Source organism: Argopecten irradians, chromosome 12 (assembly GCF_041381155.1).
Source record: "Argopecten irradians isolate NY chromosome 12, Ai_NY, whole genome shotgun sequence".
In the NCBI taxonomy this organism is placed as follows: Eukaryota; Metazoa; Mollusca; class Bivalvia; order Pectinida; family Pectinidae; genus Argopecten; species Argopecten irradians.
The window spans coordinates 40644387-40667463 of NC_091145.1; the positions used below are offsets into that span (position 1 = coordinate 40644387).

Here is a 23077-nt window from a genome sequence, read left to right on the forward strand (position 1 = left end):
TTTGTCAAGGACAACAATTTCTTTATAGATTGTTGTCCCAGGACACCAAAATTTGTATGATGAGGATGGTTGAAGGGACAACAGCTTCTGTTATCATGAAATGGTTGTCAAGGACACTAAATTCTCATGTATCATGATGATTGGTTGTCAAGGACAACAAACTTCTGTTTCATGTTGGATGGTTGTCAAGGACACCCCAAATTCTGCTATAATGAGGATGTTGTAAAGGACATCATAATTCTATTGTCATGCGCGATGGTTGTCAAGGACCCAACTTCTGTTTATGATGATATGGTCGCTCAAAGGCCACCACAATCTCTGTGTATCAGGAAGATGGTTGTCAAGGAGCCACAAGTTTTCTGTTTCATGAGGATGGTTGTCAAGGTACACCAAATTCTGTACCATGTGTGTGAGGGTATGTCAAGTGACAAACAATGTATCTGATGAGGATTGTTGTCAAGGACACCACAAATCTTATGTCATGAGGATGGTTTGTCAAGAAGACACCAAAATCTGTATGATGAAGATGGGTTGTACAAATAGGACACCAACATCTATTATCACGAGCGATGGTTGTCAAAGGACACCAAAATCTCTGTTCATGAGGATGGTTGTCAAGGACACCAAAATTCTGTGTCATGAGGATGGTTGTAAGGCCTCACAAATTTCTAAGTATGATGTGGGATGGTCTGTCAGGACAGCCACCAAAATTCTGTGTGATGAGTGATGGTTGTCATGCAATCACAAAATCTATGTCATGAGGATGGTTGTCAAGGACACCAAAATCTATTATCATGAAGATGGTTGTCGAAGGACACCAAATCTTTATCATGAGAATTGGTTGTCAAGGACACCAAATCTTAGTATTGTCATGAGGATGTGTTGTCAGGACACCAAAAAATCTAGGTCATCATGAAGGATGTTTGTCAAGGACACCAAATTCTGATATCATGAGGATGGTTATCAAGGTCCACCCAAAATCAATGTCATGAGGATGGTTGTCAAGGACACCAAAATCTATGTCATGAGGATGCGTTGTCACGGACACAAAATCTTTACCAATGGAGATGGTTGTCGAGGACACCAAAAATCTATGTCATGAGGAAGGTTTTGTCAAGGTCAACCAAACATCTATGTCATAGAGGATGGATTATCAAGGACACAACCAAAATCTATGTCATGAGGATTGGTTATCAAGGCAACAAAAAATCTATGATCATGAGGATGGTTGTCAAGGATACAAAATCTTTAATCATTGAAATGGTTGTCAAGGTTCACCTAAATCTATTGGTTCATGAGGTTGGATATGTTCACGGAGCACCTAAATCTTATATTTCAATGAGGGATTGTTAGCGAGCTCAAATCAAAAAATCTATTACATGAGGATGGGGATTGTGATGGAAGACACCAAAATCTCTTATATCATTAAGTGATGGTTGTCAAGGTACACCAAAACTCTTTATCATGAGATGGTGGATGTCAATGGCACAACAAATTGAATAATGATCAATTTAGGATGGTTTTCAAGGCTACATCAAATTCTGTATCTGTGGGGATGGTTGTGAATAAGAACAACCAATTTCTGTATAATTGAAGAATGGTGTGTGTCAAGGCCACCTATGATGGATGAATATAATTTAGATTTATTTTTAAGGAAATATGCTGTTTGATAACCTTTTTTTTTTATTTTTGTGTTTGTTGTCAAGGGACAACAATTTCTGTATCATGAGAGCATGGTTGTCAAGGAACAACAAATCGTCTTGCTATCATGAATATGGTCCGTCCAAGGACAAAACAATTTCCTGTATCATGAAGATGGTTGTGTCAAGTACAACTCATTTTCTGTATCATGAAGATGGTTGTCAAGGTACAAACATTTCTGTAATCATGGAATATGGTCGTCAAGGGACAACAATTTTCTGTATCAAGAAATCATGGTTGTCAAAGACATCACAGTTTCTATATCACGAGGATGGTTGGACAAGGGACACCAATTTCTGTATCATGAGAGATGGTTGTCAAGGACAACAATTTATATATAATGGGATAATGGTTGTTAGAGTCATAACGATTTCTGTATCATGAAAATGGTTGACAACCACATCCAAATTTTATATCAAGATGATTAGTTGACAAGGAAACACCAATTATATTGTATTATAAGGACAGTTTTCATTAAACTGATTGACAATGACAAACAGACCAGTAAATTTAGTCCAACTTTGTATATATGATGTCTCCATGACAGAGACCAGTAGATTGACACTTTGTATATATGTCCATGGCAGATAGACCAGAGATTGACACTTGTATATATGTCCATGACAGAGGACCAGAGATTGAACACCATGTGTATATGTCATTGACAGATAGATCCACAGATTGACACCAGATATGTCCATGACAGATAGAGATAGACAAAAGACCAGAGATTGACACTTTGTATATATGTCCATGACAGATAAGACCAGAGATTGACACTTTGTATATATGTCCATGACAGAGAGAGATTGACACCTTGTATATATATGTCAATGACAGATAGACCAGAGATTGACACCTTTGTATATATGTCATTGACAGATAGACCAGAGATTTGAACACTTTGTATATATGTCATTGACAGATAGACCAGAGATTGACACTTGTATATATGTCCATTGACAGATTAGACCAGAGATTGACACCTTGTATATATGTCCATGACAGATAGACCAGAGATTGACACTTTTGATGTCCATTGACAGATAGACCACGAGATTGACACTTTGTATATATGTCCATGACAGATAGACCAGAGATTGACACTTTGTATATATGACCCATGACAGATAGACCAGAGATTGACACTTGTATATATGTCCATGACAGATAGACCAGAGATTGACACTTTGTATATATATGTCAATGACAGTTAGACCAGAGATTGACACTATTGTAATATATGTCCATGACAGATTAGACCAGAGATTGACACTTGTGTATATATGTCCATGACAGATAGACCAGAGATTGACACCTTGTATATATGTCCATGACAGAGACCAGAGATTGACACTTTGTATATATATGTCCATGACAGATAGACCAGAGATTGACACTTTGTAATGTATGTCCATGACAGATAGACCAGAGATTGACACTTTGTATATATGTCCATGACAGATAGACCAGAGATTGACACTTTGTTTATATGTCCATGACAGAGAGACCAGAGATTGACACTTTGTATATATGTCCATGACAGAGAGACCAGAGATTGACACCTTGTTTATATGTCCATGACAGATAGACCAGAGATTGACACTTTGTATATATGTCCATGACAGAGAGACCAGAGATTGACACTTTGTATATATGTCCATGACAGAGAGACCAGAGATTGACACTTTGTATATATGTCCATGACAGAGAGACCAGAGATTGACACTTTGTTTATATGTCAATGACAGATAGACCAGAGATTGACACTTTGTATATATGTCAATGACAGTTAGACCAGAGATTGACACTTTGTATTATATGTCCATGACAGAGAGACCAGATTGATTGATTGACACCTTGATATATATGTCCATGACAGATAGACCAGAGATTGACACTTTGTATATATGTCCATGACAGATAGACCAGAGATTGACACTTTGTATATATGTCCATGACAGATAGACCAGAGATTGACACTTTGTATATATGTCCATGACAGATAGACCAGAGATTGACACTTTGTTTATATGTCCATGACAGATAGACCAGAGATTGACACTTTGTTATATATGTCCATGACAGAGAGACCAGAGATTGACACTTTGTATATATGTCCATGACAGATAGACCAGAGATTGACACTTTGTATATATGTCCATGACAGATATAGACCAGAGATTGACACTTTGTATATATGTCCATGACAGATAGACCAGAGATTGACACTTTGTATATATATGTCCATGACAGATAGACCAGAGATTGACACTTTGTATATATGTCCATGACAGATAGACCAGAGATTGACACTTTGTATTATATGTCCATGACAGATAGACCAGAGATTGACACTTTGTATATATGTCCATGACAGATAGACCAGAGATTGACACTTTGTATATATGTCCATGACAGATAGACCAGAGATTGACACTCTTGTATATATGTCCATGACAGATAGACCAGAGATTGACACTTTGTATATATGTCCATGACAGATAGACCAGAGATTGACACTTTGTATATATGTCCTTGACAGATAGACCAGAGATTGACACTTTGTATATATGTCCATGACAGATAGACCAGAGATTGACACTTTGTATATATATGTCCATGACAGAGAGACCAGAGATTGACACTTTGTATATATGTCCATGACAGAGAGACCAGAGATTGACACTTTGTATATATGTCCATGACAGAGAGACCAGAGATTGACACTTTGTATATATGTCCATGACAGATAGACCAGAGATTGACACTTTGTTTATATGTCCATGACAGATAGACCAGAGATTGACACTTTGTATATATGTCCATGACAGATAGACCAGAGATTGACACTTTGTATATATGTCCATGACAGATAGACCAGAGATTGACACTTTGTATATATGTCCTTGACAGATAGACCAGAGATTGACACTTTGTATATATGTCCATGACAGATAGACCAGAGATTGACACTTTGTATATATGTCCATGACAGATAGACCAGAGATTGACACTTTGTATATATGTCCATGACAGAGAGACCAGAGATTGACACTTTGTATATATGTCCATGACAGATAGACCAGAGATTGACACCTTGTATATATGTCTATGACAGATAGACCAGAGATTGACACCTTGTATATATGTCCTGACAGATAGGGCCGAGATTGACACTTTTTATATGTCCATGACAGAGAGACCAGAGATTGACACTTTGTATATATGTCCATGACAGATAGACCAGAGATCGACACCTTGTATATATATGTCCATGACAGAGAGACCAGAGATTGACACCTTGTATATATATGTCCATGACAGAGAGACCAGAGATTGACACTTTGGATATATATATATGTCCATGACAGAGAGACCAGAGATTGACACTTTGTATATATGTCCATGACAGAGAGACCAGAGATTGACACTTTGTATATATGTCCATGACAGATAGACCAGAGATTGACACTTTGTATATATGTCCATGACAGATAGACCAGAGATTGACACTTTGTATATATGTCCATGACAGATAGACCAGAGATTGACACTTTGTATATATGTCCATGACAGATAGACCAGAGATTGACACCTTGTATATATGTCCATGACAGAGAGACCAGAGATTGACACTTTGTATATATGTCCATGACAGATAGACCAGAGATTGACACTTTGTATATATGTCCATGACAGATAGACCAGAGATTGACACTTGTATATATATGTCCATGACAGATAGACCAGAGATTGACACTTTGTATATATGTCCATGACAGATAGACCAGAGATTGACACTTTGTATATATGTCCATGACAGATAGACCAGAGATTGACACTTTGTATATATGTCCATGACAGATAGACCAGAGATTGACACTTTGTATATATGTCCGATGACCAGAGAGACCAGAGATTGACACTTTGTATATATGTCCATGACAGATAGACCAGAGATTGACACTTTGTATATATGTCCATGACAGATAGACCAGAGATTGACACTTTGTATATATGTCCATGACAGATAGACCAGAGATTGACACTTTGTATATATGTCCATGACAGAGACCAGAGATTGACACCTTGTATATATATGTCCATGACAGATAGACCAGAGATTGACACTTTGTTATATATGTTGTCCATGACAGATAGACCAGAGATTGACACTTTGTATATATGTCCATGACAGATAGACCAGAGATTGACACTTTGTATATATGTCCATGACAGATAGACCAGAGATTGACACTTTGTATATATGTCCATGACAGATAGACCAGAGATTGACACTTTGTATTATATGTCCATGACAGATAGACCAGAGATTGACACTTTGTATATATGTCCATGACAGATAGACCAGAGATTGACACTTTGTATATATGTCCATGACAGAGAGACCAGAGATTGACACTTTGTATATATGTCCATGACAGATAGACCAGAGATTGACACTTTGTATATATGTCCATGACAGATAGACCAGAGATTGACACCTTGTATATATGTCCTTGACAGATAGACCAGAGATTGACACTTTTTATATATGTCCATGACAGATAGACCAGAGATTGACACTTTGTATATATGTCCATGACAGATAGACCAGAGATTGACACTTTGTATATATGTCCATGACAGATAGACCAGAGATTGACACTTTGTATATATGTCCATGACAGATAGACCAGAGATTGACACTTTGTATATATGTCCATGACAGATAGACCAGAGATTGACACTTTGTATATATGTCCATGACAGAGAGACCAGAGATTGACACTTTGTATATATATGTCCATGACAGAGAGACCAGAGATTGACACTTTGTATATATGTCCATGACAGATAGACCAGAGATTGACACCTTGTATATATGTCCATGACAGATAGACCAGAGATTGACACTTTGTATATATGTCCATGACAGAGAGACCAGAGATTGACACTTTTGTATATATATGTCCATGACAGTATATATAGTCCATGACAGATTGACCAGAGATTTGACACTTTGTATATATGTCCATGACAGATAGACCAGAGATTGACACTTTGTATATATGTCCATGACAGATAGACCAGAGATTGACACTTTGTATATATGTCCATGACAGATAGACCAGAGATTGACACTTTGTATATATGTCCATGACAGATAGACCAGAGATTGACACCTTTGTATATATGTCCATGACAGATAGACCAGAGATTGACACTTTGTATATATGTCCATGACAGATAGACCAGAGATTGACACTTTGTATATATGTCCATGATAGATAGACCAGAGGTTGACACTTTGTTTATATGTCCATGACAGAGAGACCAGAGATTGACTTTTTGTATATATATGTCCATGACAGAGACCAGAGATTGACACTTTGTATATATGTCCATGACAGATAGACCAGAGATTGACACCTTGTATATATGTCCATGACAGATAGACCAGAGATTGACACCTTTGTATATATGTCCATGACAGATAGACCAGAGATTGACACTTTGTATATATGTCCATGACAGATAGACCAGAGATTGACACCTTGTATATATATGTCCATGACAGAGAGACCAGAGATTGACACTTTGTATATATGTCCATGACAGATAGACCAGAGATTGACACTTTGTATATATGTCCATGACAGATAGACCAGAGATTGACACTTTGTATATATATGTCCATGACAGATAGACCAGAGATTGACACTTTGTATATATGTCCATGACAGATAGACCAGAGATTGACACCTTGTATATATGTCCATGACAGATAGACCAGAGATTGACACCTTGTATATATGTCCATGACAGATAGACCAGAGATTGACACTTTGTATATATGTCCATGACAGAGAGACCAGAGATTGACACTTTGTATATATGTCCATGACAGATAGACCAGAGATTGACACTTTGTATATATGTCCATGACAGATAGACCAGAGATTGACACCTTGTATATATATGTCATTGACAGATAGACCAGAGATTGACACTTTGTATATATGTCCATGACAGATAGACCAGAGATTGACACCTTGTATATATATGTCCATGACAGAGAGACCAGAGATTGACACTTTGTATATATGTCCATGACAGATAGACCAGAGATTGACACCTTGTATATATATGTCCATGACAGATAGACCAGAGATTGACACTTTGTATATATGTCCATGACAGATAGACCAGAGATTGACACTTTGTATATATGTCCATGACAGATAGACCAGAGATTGACACTTTGTATATATGTCCATGACAGATAGACCAGAGATTGACACCTTGTATATATGTCCATGACAGATAGACCAGAGATTGACACTTTGTATATATGTCATTGACAGATAGACCAGAGATTGACACTTTGTATATATGTCCATGACAGATAGACCAGAGATTGACACTTTGTATATATGTCTATGACAGATAGACCAGAGATTGACACCTTGTATATATGTCCATGACAGATAGACCAGAGATTGACACTTTGTATATATGTCCATGACAGATAGACCAGAGATTGACACTTTGTATATATGTCATGACAGATAGACCAGAGATTGACACCTTTGTATATATGTCCATGACAGATAGACCAGAGATTGACACTTTGTATATATGTCCATGACAGATAGACCAGACAGAGATTGACACTTTGTATATATGTCCATGACAGATAGACCAGAGATTGACACTTTGTATATATGTCCATGACAGATAGACCAGAGATTGACACTTTGTATATATGTCCATGACAGATAGACCAGAGATTGACACTTTGTATATATGTCCATGACAGATAGACCAGAGATTGACACTTTGTATATATGTCCATGACAGATAGACCAGAGATTGACACCTTGTATACATGTCCATGACAGATAGACCAGAGATTGACACTTTGTATATATGTCCATGACAGATAGACCAGAGATTGACACTTTGTATATATGTATCCCTTGACAGATAGACCAGAGATTGACACTTTGTATATATATACATGTCCATGACAGATAGACCAGAGATTGACACTTTGTATATATGTCCATGACAGATAGACCAGAGATTGACACTTTGTATATATATATATATATATATATGTCCATGACAGATAGACCAGAGATTGACACCTTGTATATATGTCCATGACAGATAGACCAGAGATTGACACTTTGTATATATGTCCATGACAGATAGACCAGAGATTGACACTTTGTATATATGTCCATGACAGATAGACCAGAGATTGACACTTTGTATATATGTCCATGACAGATAGACCAGAGATTGACACTTTGTATATATGTCCATGACAGAGAGACCAGAGATTGACACTTTGTATATATATATATATATGTCCATGACAGATAGACCAGAGATTGACACTTTGTATATATGTCCATGACAGATAGACCAGAGATTGACACTTTGTATATATGTCCATGACAGATAGACCAGAGATTGACACTTTGTATATATGTCCATGACAGATAGACCAGAGATTGACACTTTGTATATATGTCCTTGACAGATAGACCAGAGATTGACACTTTGTATATATGTCCATGACAGATAGACCAGAGATTGACACTTTGTATATATGTCCATGACAGATAGACCAGAGATTGACACTTTGTATATATGTCCATGACAGATAGACCAGAGATTGACACTTTGTATATATGTCCATGACAGATAGACCAGAGATTGACACCTTGTATATATGTCATTGACAGATAGACCAGAGATTGACACCTTGTATATATGTCATTGACAGATAGACCAGAGATTGACACTTTGTATATATGTCCATGACAGATAGACCAGAGATTGACACTTTGTATATATGTCCATGACAGATAGACCAGAGATTGACACCTTTGTATATATGTCCATGACAGATAGACCAGAGATTGACACTTTGTATATATGTCCATGACAGATAGACCAGAGATTGACACTTTGTATATATGTCCATGACAGATAGACCAGAGATTGACACTTTGTATATATATATATATGTCCATGACAGATAGACCAGAGATTGACACTTTGTATACATGTCCATGACAGATAGACCAAAGATTGACACTTTGTATATATATATATATATATGTCCATGACAGATAGACCAGAGGTTGACACTTTGGATATATATATGTCCATGACAGTTAGACCAGAGATTGACACCTTGTATATATGTCCATGACAGATAGACCAGAGATTGACACTTTGTATATATGTCCATGACAGAGAGACCAGAGATTCCTGAAGGCAGACTTAATTCATGTGCTAGTTAACAAGGATAGATCAATATTGAGCCTGTTACCTAAGTAACCACTTCAGCTCCAATAACACTAACCAATCAATCCTATAACGCTGATTTTTTCCCAGTTTTATCCGATAACACTATCAAGAAAATAGACATTAATTATGGTCATCCTAGACCACTGGATAAAAATTGATAATTAAGTCATGTGTATTATTAAAGTGTCGTAAAGTTAGAGACACAGTCACTAGTGTTATCAAACTTACCCAGTATAGCAGCCTGGTGCATCAACTTTTTGGGTATACAGCCGACATTGACACAGGTACCACCCAGGCCTGAAAAACAAGACATATACATATATTTACATTCTGAGTGTTTCATCACTATATGAATCAACCAACTGACAAAAACAAACATTTGCCTGTGAAAACACTATGAGTACAACGATTCTCATGCATCGATCAGCTGATTTCAAACATCACTCCAGTTTTATATCAATAAAAAAAGTCCCCCCACAATATTTTAATGTATAACCTTTAATGAGTTGTTTCTTGATATAGAATCAACTAAGGTTTACTGTAATAAGTCAATCAAATCTTATTTTAACTATCTCTTGTTCATCTTTTGTCATTTGCTAAAAAAAAAAGGTCGACCGGAAGGGGAAGCTTGAAAACACGACGTTGTGGAATGACTTTGTCATCAAGCTGTTCCTTTAATCTCGTTTCTCCTCGTATATGGGTGTCATAATTTTAAATATAACATAATAACCTTTCAAATGTGTTTTTTTTTTCATAAATTATTCCAGAGTAAAATACATTCAATCCCTATATATGGCTATCACTACAGTGTATATACAACAGAAATATCAGCCAAACATTGATTATACAGGTACAGTAAAATCTAAACCTTCAAAACACAGGTCAAAATTATAGAACAAATCAAAATTAATACAAATGTAACTAAACGAATCCACATATAAAGTATCACAAATTAAAACAGAGATAAAACAAAGGAAAGGACTGAACTTAGACAGAAGAGATAAGATGAATAACTTACCCCATGTTGTCCCTATAGGGGTAGGCTTCACAAAGTCAAACACAGCAACCGACTTTCCTAGTGAAGCGGCCTCCTACAAAGCACAGGTAATAAATACATCAATTACAGGTAATAATTACATCAATTACAGGTAACAAACACAGGTAATAACTACATCATTTACAGGTAACTAACACAGGTAACAACTACATCAATTACAGGTAACAAACACAGGTAATAACTACATCAATTACAGGTAACAAACACAGTTAATAACTACATTAATTACAGGTAACAAACACAGGTAATAACTACATCAATTACAGGTAACAAACACAGGTAATAACTACATCATTTACAGGTAACAAACACAGGTAATAACTACATCAATTACAGGTAACAAACACAGGTAATAACTACATCAATTACAGGTAACAAACACAGGTAATAACTACATCAATTACAGGTAACAAACACAGGTAATAACTACATCAATTACAGGTAACAAACACAGGTAATAACTACATCAATTACAGGTAACGAACACAGGTAATAACTACATCAATTACAGGTAACAAACACAGGTAATAACTAAATCAATTACAGGTAATGAACACAGGTAATAACTAAATCAATTACAGGTAACAAACACAGGTAATAACTACATCAATTACAGGTTACAAACACAGGTAATTACTACATCAATTACAGGTAACAAACACAGGTAATAACTACATCAATAACAGGTAACAAACACAGGTAATAACTACATTAATTACAGGTAACAAACACAGGTAATAACTACATCAATTACAGGTAACAAACACAGGTAATAACTACATCATTTACAGGTAACAAACACAGGTAATAACTACATCAATTAACAGGTAACAAACACAGGTAATAACTACATCAATTACAGGTAACTAACACAGGTAATAACTACATCAATTACAGGTAACAAACACAGGTAATAACTACATCAATTACAGGTAACAAACACAGGTAATAACTACATCAATTACAGGTAACAAACACAGGTAATAACTACATCAATTACAGGTAACAAACACATGTAATAACTACATCAATTACAGGTAACGAACACAGGTAATAACTACATCAATTACAGGTAACAAACACAGGTAATAACTAAATCAATTACAGGTAATGAACACAGGTAATAACTAAATCAATTACAGGTAACAAACACAGGTAATAACTACATCAATTACAGGTTACAAACACAGGTAATTACTACATCAATTACAGGTAACAAACACAGGTAATAACTACATCAATTACAGGTAACTAGCACAGGTAATAACTACATCAATTACAGGTAACAAACACAGGTAATAACTACATCAATAACAGGTAACACAAACACAGGTAATAACTACATCAATTACAGGTAACAAACACAGGTAATAACTACATCAATTACAGGTAACAAACACAGGTAATAACTACATCAATTACAGGTAACAAAAATAGGTAATAACTACATCAATTACAGGTAACAAACAAAGGTAATAACTACATCAATTACAGGTAACTAACACAGGTAATAACTAAATCAATTACAGGTAACAAACAAAGGTAATAACTACATCAATTACAGGTAACAAACACAGGTAATAACTACATCAATAACAGGTAACAAACACAGGTAATAACTTCATTAAACACAGGTAACAAATATACAAAATAATGACATCAATTACAGGTAAAAACAATAAAAAAGGAGGCGTATTCTGATACAGTGACAATATGATATACAGGAACATGTACTAATTTTATTAATTACAGGTAACAGCAATACAAAAATAACAACATCAATTACAGGTAAAAACAATAAAAAGGGAGTCATGTTCTGATACAGTGACAATATGATATACAGGAACATGTACTAATTTTATTAATTACAGGTAACAGCAATACAAGAAAACGACATCAATTACAGGTAACAATAATACAAAATAACAACATCAATTACAGGTAAACACAATAAAAAGGGAGTCATGTTCTGATACAGTGACAATATGATATACAGGAACATGTACTAATTTTATTAATTACAGGTAACAGCAATACAAGAAAACGATATCAGTTACAGGTAACAATAATACAAAATAACAACATCAATTACAGGTAAAAACAATAAAAAACGAGGCGTGTTCTGATACAGTGACAATGTTAAATACAGGTACATGTACTAACTTTATCAATTACAGGTAACAGCAATACAAGAAAACGACATCAATTACAGGTAACAGCAATACAAGAAAACGACATCAATTACAGGTAACAATAATACAAAATAACGACATCAATTACAGGTAACAATAATACAAAATAACGACATCAATTACAGGTAACAATAATACAAAATAACGACATCAATTACAGGTAACAATAATACAAAATAACGACATCAATTACAGGTAACAATAATACAAAATAACGACATCAATTACAGGTAACAATAATACAAAATAACGACATCAATTACAGGTAACAACAATACAAAATAACGACATCAATTACAGGTAAAAACAATACAAAATAAGGCATGTTCTGATGACAGTTTGATACACAGGTACATGTAATAACATCTTAAATGACAGGTAACAGCAATACAAAACAAGACATGTTCTGATATTGACCAAGGTTCAATATATGAGTGTTACCTATTCAGGGCTTTGTAGATTCAATTTGCTTTTTACAACAAAATGATCTGACTCATGATGAGGATGGATACATTTTTAACAAGAGGCCAAATGGGCCTTAACTGTCATCTGACTGCTAGTATAATATAGAATACAACTGAAATACACAGTTAGTTGTACGTTTAAAGATTGTAGCCTTTTTGACCCCTTTGACCTTGAATTAAGATCGAGCTCATTAATCTGAACAAACTTGGTAGCACTTCATCCCAGCACGCTAAAGGCTTAATATGAGGTCTCTAGGCCCCTTAGTTTTTCACAGGAAATGATTTAAAGATTTAACTTATTTGACCCATGTGACCTTGAATGAAAGTCGAGGTCATTCATCTGATCAAACTTGGTTTCACTTTATCCTAGCATGCTAAAGGCTTGATATCAGGTGTCTAGGCCCCTTAGTTATTCACAAGTAGTAATTTAAATATTCTAGCCTTTTTGACCTATGTGACTTTGAATGAAGGTCAAGGTCTTTCATTTGAGCAAACTTAGTAGCCCTTCATCCCAGTAAGCAACAAGCCTAATATCAGTACCTTAGGCATTTTGGTTAATGAGAAGAAGTTTCTTAAAGATTTTAGCCTTTTTAACCTGTGACGTTGAATGAAGGTCAAAGTCATTCATTTGAACAAACTTAGTAGTTCTTTATTCCATCATACTACAGGCCTAATATCAGTACCATGGGCCTTTCAGTTATTGAGGAGAAGTCATTTGAATAAGAAGCAAATTCATGGAATTTCTATCCCCCGCTTCCATTAATCAAAGGCACATTAAGTCGGTCTAATGAAAGTGCCAATCGAATTTGGCCAAGGTCCTGAGATATTTAACCATGTTACCAAGTTTCAAGAAAATCCAGTAATATTTGCAAAAGTTACTGAACAACAAGAGGCCCATGGGCCTTAACGGTCACCTGAGTTAGAATATATAATGAAACAAATAATGAAACAAATTAAAGACATATAAACACTATATGCTGGGCCTTGAAGTTGGTCAGTGATTATTAAATTTGACTTTTTGGACTATGAAGAGTATTTGCTTCTATCAAACCTGTGAACTTAGAGGTATTTTTTGAAATTTTAATCATTTTGACCCTGTTTGGTCCTGCCCCTCTGGTCCCCCAAGGGGTCATCGAGGACAGATATGGATGTTAAAATGCTATATATTAGGCTAATAATTCTAATCAAGTTTGACAAATTTTCTATGAAAATTGGGCAAATTATGTTCACAAATATGTTTTTCCTATATAAATTAAAGTTAACTTGACCCCTCCCCAGGGGGTAACATGAGACCCCAAGGTCATATAATTCACAATTTTTATAAAACACCTTAAGACCTTTCCATCTATAATTATTTGATTTTACTATTTCCAGAATTTTAGAAGATTTTTTAAGTTTTAGCCTATTTGACCCTTTATTAGCCCCGCCCCTCTGCCCCCAGGGGGTCGGTCAGGACCAATGTGGATATGATATTAAAATTCTATCTCAGGCTAATAATTCTAACCAAGTTTGACTCATTTCCTATGAAAATTGAGCAAAAAATGCTCATTAATGTGTTTTTCCTATATAAACTATAGAAAACTTGACCCCCTCCCCAAGGGGAAACATGAAACCCCAGGGTCATCAAATTAACAATTTTTATAAAACACACTTTCAGACCTTTTCATCTATAAAGTGTATTTGATTCTACCATTTCCAGAATTTTAGAAGAATATTTTTGAAGTTTTAGCCTATTTGACCTTTTTTGGCCCCGCCCCTCTGCCCCCAGAGGGTCGACCTGGACCAATATGGATATGATGTTAAAATTCTATCTCAGGCTAATAATTCTAACTAAGTTTGACTCGTTTCCAATGAAAATTGAGCAAAAAATGCTCATAAATGTGTTTTGCCTATATAAACTACAGTAAACTTGACCCCCTCCCCAGGGGGAAACATGAGACCCCAGGGTCGTATAATTCACAATTTTTGTAAAGGACCTTAAGACCTTTCTATTTATGAAAAGTATTTCATTCTACCATTTCCAGAATTTCAGAAGAAGATTTTTGAAGTTTTAGCCTATTTGACCCCTTTTGACCCCGCCCCTAAGGCCCCTTGGGGTCAGTCATAGAAAATTTGTTAATAGGATTAAATGGCCATCTCATACTGATAATTCTGACAACATTTGACTCATTTCCTATTACAAATGACCAAATAATGCTCAAAAATGTGTTTTCCGAGTATAAACATATTGTAAACTTAACCCCCTCCCCAGGGGGAAACCTGAGACCCCAGGGTCATATAATTCACAATTTTTGTAGAGGGCCTTCAGACCTTTCTATCTATGAAGAGTATTTGATTCTACCACATCTGTGAGTAGAGAAGAAGATTTTTGAAATTTTACTCAATTTTACCCCCTCCCACAGCCCCCTGGGGGGTGGGGACCATATAATTCACAATTCTTCGTTGGTCTTATGCCTTAGAAGGTTTGTGCAAAATTTCATTGAAATTGCTTCAGCAGTTTTGGAGAAGAAGTCAAAAATTTAGATTGTTTACGGACATACTACGGACGACGAACGACGGAAGACGACGACAAAAGGCGATTAGAATAGGTCACTTGAGACTTCGTCTCAGGTGACCTAAAAACAGACGGAAATTGATGACGGAAATATCAATTTTTGTTAATCTAAGGGCCATAACTCAGTCAAATAGGGTCCAATCAAAGTCCCGATCAAACTTGGCCAAGGCCCTGAGACATTTATCATATGGTACCAAGTTTCCAGAAAATCTGGTAATATTTGCGAGAGTTATTGAACAGAAACAGCCAAAAATGGTATTTTTCGTTATTTAAAGGGCCATAACTCAGCAAAATAGGGTCAAATCAAAGTCCCAATCAAATTTTGCCAAGGCCCTGAGACATTTAATCATTTTACGAAGTTTCGAGAAAATCTGGTGATATTTGCTAGAGTTATAAAACGGAAACAGCCGAAAGTGCCTTTTTTCGTTAATCGAAGGGCCAATTCTCCACAAAATAGGGCCCAATCAAAGTCCCAATCGAACTTGGCCAAAGTCTTGAGAAATTTAACCATGGTATCAATTTTGAGAAAATCAGGTAATATTTGCAAGAGTCATTAAACAGAAACAGTAAAAAATGGCATTTTTTGTTATTTAAAGGGCCATAGCTCAGCCAAATAGGGTCAAAGATAAAAAAAATAGGGCTGAAACGATTAGTCGAATAATCGGAGGCGATTAGATTAATGAAGCGAATTGCTGATAATCGATTAAAGATTTCATTAATCGTTAATCGTAACATGCATAGCCAGTGCATTGTAAGCTGACTAAACACGTTGACAGATCATGGATTTCTGAGTAAGCCATTCCGACTGGAGTTTCATCTCTTTATGTACATGTTTTGAACTCAACAAAACATAAATGATGTGAGAAATACTTGTTAAATTACGTCTCTGTGGATGTTAAAGTCATTAATCAATGAAAAAGTGGATGTCATGAGAAAGCTTGCAACACGCTGTTCGCCAATTTTCACTAGCGATCGACTCCATGTTGTTACGTCACGGAGGCCTAATCGCCGCCGGGACGCTCGGGGGAGCGGAAGGAGCAGTAATCTTGAACATTTAAATTTTACTATTGCATGTGTTTATCATATAAAAAGAAAGTTTTTGTTCATATTCTAATTGAATATAAGAGTTGTTGATTTATTTTATTTTTTTGATCACGGAAATAAAAAAAGTTCATTGACATTGACACAAGGGGACGAAAAATTTTACAGAAAAATTATGTCATGTGTCGACTACCCGTGGCGTAAATTTGTCTCTAAAATTGTCAGGTAAGGATTTACAGGTTACAGGTGAATTAGTCGTATTCCGTTCTTCAGCAAGGTGAAGGTCACGTCAATCTTAGCTTCAGCTAGGGTTAGCAGACTTGATTTCACCAATTAATTGTGAGTTTTTATGTTACAGGAAGATTATTTCATATCTGACAACAGGTAATATATACCAGGCGAACGGAAATTCATTTTGGAAAGCTATTTTGTCTTGGGGATAAAATACGTATTGTTTTTGTCATCGCTATAAAATACCAAAAAATACTTTTCTTATTTGTTGGATAGGCTTATGATATTTTGCGGTCGGCACATATAAAATCCTGTTGGGCAAATATTTAAAAAATGTCCTCTGTCATATTATACGGTAACGTTAGGTGTTATTATTAATAAACATCACTGGGCGGAAGTCAGTACGAAGTTTAAACAATATAGTACTCCCGGTCCCTTCAATTCAAACGATTAATCGAATACGATTACGTGTGACCGAATAATCGAATACAAAAAATTACTAATCGTTTCAGCCCTAAAAAAAAACATTACTTCAGATTTGTGGCAGTTATTGCATGGTAACCAAGTGTACAGACAGACAGACAGACATACAGACAGACAGACAGACAGACAGACGGACAGACAGATGGACAAACCGAAATTAAAATTCCCTGTTTTGGTGAAAGCGGGGGATGAAAAGTTCACGGATGGCGAATGACGACGGACGAAGCATGACTATATATTTACACAAAATGTTTTCTGTGAAGCTGTCAAATGACCTGAATATCTGTCTATGTTTATGTAAATTGATAACATGACACATTACCTTGGACGCTGCCAAGCCACCGGAGCCACCCCCTATCACGATCAGATCATAGTCGTAGTTTGTTGCATCCTGAAGCATAGCTTGTAGACTACCATTTTTGTGTGCCTTCAGTGTGTCATCACAGCCGCCTATTGACAAAACAATAACTTTACATTTTAACAACAGTGCTTTTTATTTGTTATTGTACTAGTTTGTCCTATTGGGTCTAATATTTCCACCCATGATCTCCATAAAACCATAAAAATAAATTACACATTAACATTTCATACTGTACAGTAGATAGTTATTATGATGTGAAATATGAATTTGGAGATGATATTGTAAAACTGTATTTAGTGATACATGTGACCACACAACAAGAGGACCACAGGGCCTGTATCACTCACCTGGTTTGTTATGCCAAGTAATTTTCTGAATACAGGTTCATTATTCTGAAGTATTTTAGATATCTACCTATAATTTCACTGTTGGGCCCCACTTATTCTGCTCCAAAGGGTCAGAGACAAAATTTATACAAACTCTGTTCCCCTTCCCATGAGGATGTTTCTGGCCAAATTTGGTTACAGTCCATGCAAAACTCTATGACTAGTAGCGATTTAAAGTAGCAATTTCAGGTCAGGTGAGCTAAAAGCAAACATCTAACCAACAGTTTTTAGCTCTTAAGTTAAACTGTCCATATATCTGTTAAATCATTCAGCATTAAAATCTGTTTACATCTTAACATATCTGTGAATCGAGTGATATTTGATCTTGTAATTGATTTCTGTAGGTAAATATAGACACTTAATTTGTTTTTTCAGGTGAGAAACATTTCGACTAATTGAACGACTCAGTATAAAGTTTGTAGTGAGTAATTGACGTTAATATAGATGATTTTATTGATGTGAAGGTAACTGCAGGTAAAGTCAATACAACATACCTGTGTTATACAGGTGATTAGATAAGGGAAAGGACAATGTATGGGTTGTGTCATTCAGTCCCCCAACAAAATCTGTGAAATTTTCAAACCTGTCATGTACTGATCTAAGGAAAAGGAGAACGGTGCCCTACTAGACATCACTTGGGACTAGGGTTTCAGTGGCTGAGTGGTCCCGAATGTTATTGAAAAATGTTAGATTTGCATGAACGTGTGTGTGATTGTTGATGTTACGTTTAAATATCAAGTATGTTTTAACAAGAGGCCCATGGGCCTTAAAGAACACCCAAGTTAAAATATATAATGAAACAAATAATGAAACAAATAAAAGACATATAAACAGGGGGTCATCGAGGACTGATATGGATGTTAAAATGCTATATCTTAGGCTAATAATTCCAACCAAGTTTGACTAATTTCCTACGAAAATTGAGCAAAAAATGCTCATTAATGTGTTTTTCCCTTGGGGTCAGTCATAGGAAATGTGTTAATAGGATTTAATGGCCATCTCATACTGATAATTCTGACAACATTTGACTCATTTCCTATTACAAATGACCAAATAATGCTCAAAAATGTGTTTTTCCTATATAAACTATAGTAAACTTAACCCCTCCCCAGAGGGAAACTTAAGAGACCCCAGGGTCTTATAAATCACAATTTTTGTAAAGGACCTTAAGACCTTTCTATCTATGAAGAGTATTTGATTCTACCACATCTGTGAGTAGAGAAGAAGATTTTTGAAATTTTAATCAATTTTACCCCTTTGGCCCCTCAAACAGCCCCATGGGGGGTGGGGACGTACAAAAGGCGATTAGAATATATAAGTCACTTGAGACTTGTCGTCTCAGGTGACCTAAAAATCTTTAAAAAAGATTTTAAAACAAATATACAAATTGCAAAGTCTTAAAATATTTTTTGATTATACCTCCAAACCATCAAATATCAAAGTAATGTTTTTGTACATACATATTATCATGATCAATAAATTTTATATGGACATCCAATTCCCCTTCAATATTCTCTATAGGCCCTCAATCATTCAGAAATGCAAACTTCAAACAGCTACTGGAGCTGATTAAAGATTTCTATACTCTGGAACACGTCAAGTTTCCCCCCATTATACCTGGACAACTAATTACCTCCTGGGCCGATCACTACAGGCACTTGACATTTGTTATAACACATCAGGCAGTTTTCATCAAGGATATAAAATGAGTTTAACATGAGAGATTACAAAATAAGATTAGTTTTCATATTACATAAGAGATTATGAAATAAGATTAGTTTTCATATTACTTTTTACATTAGAAATTAAGAAACAAGGACATAGTCATTCAGATCCCCCGCCAATGGAGATACCAAAGCTGAAGTAAGTTTGATTGTGGAGACTTATGTGTATGAAAAAAACAGGAAAAAGGAAGTTGAGCTAAAGAAAGATGGAGTATAATTCAAGTAGAGCGGGGCTGCAATTGTTGAATCAGGTATACATCCTTGACATTTATATTAGACTATATACACAAAGATGGGTGGAGTTTTGTAAAGTAACATTTGCCATTTACCATGATATTTTCAGCAATGTTTCCATGGTAACGGAAAAAGTGCAAAAAATGAAAACCTAAAAATAGCAAAAGGTACTACTAGACCATAAAAAGAATGTGTCTATGAAGTTTCGTGGAAATATCTATGCTGGTTTTAGAGTTGTGCTCCGGAAACGATTCTTACACAAAAATCTGCCATTTCAGCAATGTTTCCATGGTTACAGAAAAAAGTACAAAAAGTGAAAACCTTAAAATAGCAAAAGCACTACTAGACCATAAGACTAATGTGCCTATGGAGTTCCGTGCATATATCTCAACCGGTTTTCCAGTTATACTGCGGAAACGAACCTGGAACAAAAATATGATATTTTCAGCAATGTTTCCATGGTTACGGAAAAAGTGCAAAAAATGAAAACCTAAAAATAGCAAAAGGCACTACTAGACCATAAGAACAATGTGTCTATGAAGTTTCATGGAAATATATCTGCTGGTTTTAGAATTGTGCTCCGGAAACGATTCTTACACAAAAATCTGCCATTTTCAGCAATGTTTCCATGGTTACAGAAAAAAGTACAAAAAGTGAAAACCTTAAAATAGCAAAAGGCAATACTAGACCATAAGACCAATGTGTCTATGAAGTTTCAGAGAAATATCTCTGCTACAAAAAGTGAAAACCTTAAAATAGTAAAAGGCACTACTAGACCATAAGACCAATGTGTCTATGAAGTTTCGTGGAAATATCTCTTCTGGTTTTAGAGTTATGCTCCGGAAACGAACCTGGTACAAAAATATGATATTTTCAGCAATGTTTCCATGGTTACGGAAAATATGCAAATAATGAAAACCTAAAAATAGCAAAAGGCACTACTAGACCATAAGACCAATGTGTGTATGAAGTTTCATGGAAATATCTCTACTGGTTTTAGAGTTATGCTCCGGAAACCATTCGTACGGACGGACGGACGGACGGACGGACGGACGGAACCCATTTGTATATCCCCCGCCAACTTCGTTGGGCGGGGGATAATAAGAGTAGTTTTCATATTACATTAGAGATTATGAAATAAGATTAGTTTTCATATTACATATGAGATTACAAAATATGATTAGTTTTCATTTTACATGAGAAATTATGAAACAAAATTATCATAAAATTAACACAGCTAATCTTTTCAGATTTCAAGATGAAAATGTAGAGTATAAGATGAAATGGAAGAAGTTGTTTAATTCTGCCACGCAAAACTGGCAACAGAACTTATAAATGCCATTGACATCATATGTACAATATAAAATATAAATCTAATACAGCTGTTAATAATCAATACATATTTACATATTATTTGTATATCTAGAGGTCCTTGACTAACAAATACTACAAGGTATATAATTCGCTTTATTCATGCGGGATTAAATCTCGGATTAAATCTCGCTATATTCAAAGTCAAACATTACAGTACTACTCTCTCTAGTGGCATTACCCGAGAACAGTACTAGTTTCAACAAATTTTGTAGCAAAAAGTGAAAAGATTTGCATCAAAACTCATGATTACCCATAGATTATCATAAACATTACTCCACCTGCTTTTTTTTTTTAATTTATTTTTTATTCATTTTCAAAAGTTTTGTACATACAAATACAATACAACATATATACAACATATATGAAAGATGTATGTTGGAGTTAATAAAGTTAATACAAAAGTAGTTATGTATACTCATAATATACATCAATCAATGGACAACACATTTACACTAACAAACTCACTGATAATTTATAGAGGATAAGTTCTCAAACATTGATATTTTTAAGGTAATACATGTATACATTGTTAAGTATCAGAGAGATGCAGGACACACATACATACATACATGCAGGACACACATATACATACAAGGTACCTCTGTCAAACCTAGGTCAAGTATTTATTTTACAAGTTTTTATTGGTTTTTGTATGTTTTTTATGTTTTAAAATTTAAAATTGGAGCCAAAGTTGTATTTCTGTTAAGATCTGTTGTTTATTTTTTATGTTACTATAAAAAGACCACTTTCTCAGTGTTCCATGGTCATTCTCAACACAATTTCACCTGTGTATATAGACCACTTGGCTATAAAGACCACTGTTTGGTCCCTTTGGTGGTCTTTATAGACAGGTTTGATTGTGTATGCTCTACTTTCCACATTTTATGACAAGAGTTTATATTAATTATGTAAATACGGTAAATGAATGGATCAACCTGTAC

General features: G+C 35.3%; 1 protein-coding gene across 1 annotated transcript in view; it reads right to left on the reverse strand.

Moving 5' to 3' along the window:
- Positions 1-23077, reverse strand: part of LOC138305187 (thioredoxin reductase 1, cytoplasmic-like) — a 49022-nt gene that overhangs the window by 20194 nt on the left and 5751 nt on the right. The window contains exons 4-6 of the mRNA XM_069245621.1: positions 18380-18507; positions 11054-11126; positions 10264-10332 (exon numbers count right to left, since the gene is read on the reverse strand). Of these exons, the coding sequence (XP_069101722.1) occupies positions 10264-10332; positions 11054-11126; positions 18380-18507 (270 nt within the window). The remainder of the gene's footprint in view (positions 1-10263; positions 10333-11053; positions 11127-18379; positions 18508-23077) is intronic.